General features: G+C 41.7%; 1 protein-coding gene across 1 annotated transcript in view; it reads right to left on the bottom strand.

The window, feature by feature from the left end:
- Positions 1-872, bottom strand: part of IQGAP1 (IQ motif containing GTPase activating protein 1) — a 58,670-nt gene extending 57,798 nt beyond the window's left edge. Inside the window, exon 1 of the mRNA XM_010164022.1 lies at positions 779-872. Within this exon, the coding sequence (XP_010162324.1) occupies positions 779-843 (65 nt within the window). The 5' untranslated portion in view covers positions 844-872. The remainder of the gene's footprint in view (positions 1-778) is intronic.
- Between the last annotated feature and the right edge of the window lie 1,135 nt (positions 873-2,007).

Below are 2,007 nucleotides of genomic sequence, written 5' to 3'. Positions count from 1 at the left end.
GCAGGATGAAGTGAAAAGTAACACAGTCAGGAAAACATGACAGACTGTACAAATACAGGATGAGGAACAGATTTCAGCGGGACACCTTCAAGGAAAAGGGTGACAACTCAGCAAAACTCTACTATATCCTATCATTATGGAAATGCAGATACCATACCATAATGTACAATACTAGCATACCTATCAGGGTACAGAAAATAATCCTTGTGCTCTTGCAAGTATGCATGTTAACACCCCTGTTGGGAAACTTGTCTCTGTTTTGGTAGCACACTTCCAGAAAGACATGGAGTGAAGGGAGAGAGTCAGAATAATCCAGGGATAAGTACAAAAGATCTATTAAACAGGACCCACAGAGAAATATGCAAGAATTGGGTTCTCAGTCTACCAGAAGATAAGTGCAAGGGAAATACACTGTTACAATTTAAATTTGTAAAAGTTTGCAGTTAAGAGAACAACTTGTTCTTTATGTCCACTGATAAGTAGTAAGATAATATTGCATCAAGACATATAAAACTTAGATAACAGGCAGAGCCCATCCAGTGCTAGGAATGCTGGAGCACTAGAGCTATGGAGTCCTTGTCACAAAAAGTCTTTAAGAACATGTTAAATAAGCACATCAGAGGTCAGTTGTTTTTTGGGGTTTTGTTTGTTTTTTTTAAATGAATCCATATAGTCACGAAGAAACACAGACAAGAGGTAAGCTGCATCCAAATTATTCTCCTTACCAAATATCACCCTTCTTTTAAAGCACCAGCAGTTTTGAAACCACTTATTTTACCTCTTTGCTTCCTCCAGATGACAAAGGTATTCATAGGCTACATTCTGGCGTCGTCTTTCATCCATTTCCTCTGCTGTTAATCTCTCATTATCCAAGACAGCTGCAAGAAGTCAAAACATATTCTCAGGTGATTGAAGACTGAATGTTAAGCGAACAGGCACACCAAAAATCAGATCCAACCTTTCCCATGGAAACTCATCACAGGTTTTATTTGATTCAGAAAAATGAAGGACCAAATATAACTTTTCTTTACAAGCAACAAGAGAACCCATGTCCTTATTCTTCCTTCCTTGTCATATAAACTTGGCGTCTTCCCTCTTTCTGATTTCTCAATTTGACTGTGATCCAACTTTTTCCATCCTACAATTTCTTAAAAACAGGCCTTCATTTTCTTATTTTCTTCTAGCTTTGCTTTCCTCTTCCTCAAAAGCACATCAGTGACAATATGTCCCTCCAGCTATCCTCCAATTTTGGTAGTCAAAGATTAAGGAAGGACAACAGTATCTATTCACACCATATAGCTCCTTCTGTATCTTTAGAGTCCATCTCTAAAAAAAGGATGGAAATGCTACTCACAACCCTCATCTGGAAGGGAATCATTCAGATCCACAACCTGCATGTCATCTTTGGATCAAGATGAGGCCCTGCGTAGGGGTTTATGCCTAAATCTTCCGCATTCTGTGTGTTTAAAGCCTCAGTGATAAAGCCCGCTCTTTCCACTCTTACAGCTAAAAGCCTCACCCCTGTTGCTCTCATGTAAAAAAAAAATTAAAAAAATCCCCACAACTTTTTAAGTTTTATGGACCAACTTGACAAACAGAAAATGTCCCCTACTATTATTAATCAAAGGTTAGCTTACACCTAAAATGCCTTCAACAAATACATGCAGGTGATGAGATACCAACTACAGCACCTGGGGCCAAACTGCAGTGTCTCCAAGAAACCCGTTTGGAATACCGCAAAGGCATCTTTCCGATTACTCCAACCCCACCCGGAGCTGCAAGAGCTGAAAACTGCCTCAAACCACAGGGTAACGCCCACCAGGAAGGAAAAATTCCCTTCTTTCCCGCCTCCCCAACTCAATCCTTCCTTCTTACTTTGAGTGTCGAGCACACAACCCTTTCTCCAGCTTCCCACCTGCTGCCGCCCGCCCTCCTGCCCGCTCCGGCCCCGCACCGCCGGCCTCGGGCGGCACCACAGGCTCGCTTACACCGACGGTCGCTTACATC

This window comes from Antrostomus carolinensis, unplaced genomic scaffold, assembly GCF_000700745.2.
Source record: "Antrostomus carolinensis isolate BGI_N321 unplaced genomic scaffold, ASM70074v2 scaffold12143, whole genome shotgun sequence".
Taxonomy (NCBI): Eukaryota; Metazoa; Chordata; class Aves; order Caprimulgiformes; family Caprimulgidae; genus Antrostomus; species Antrostomus carolinensis.
This window is presented reverse-complemented; position numbering and strand designations above follow the sequence as displayed.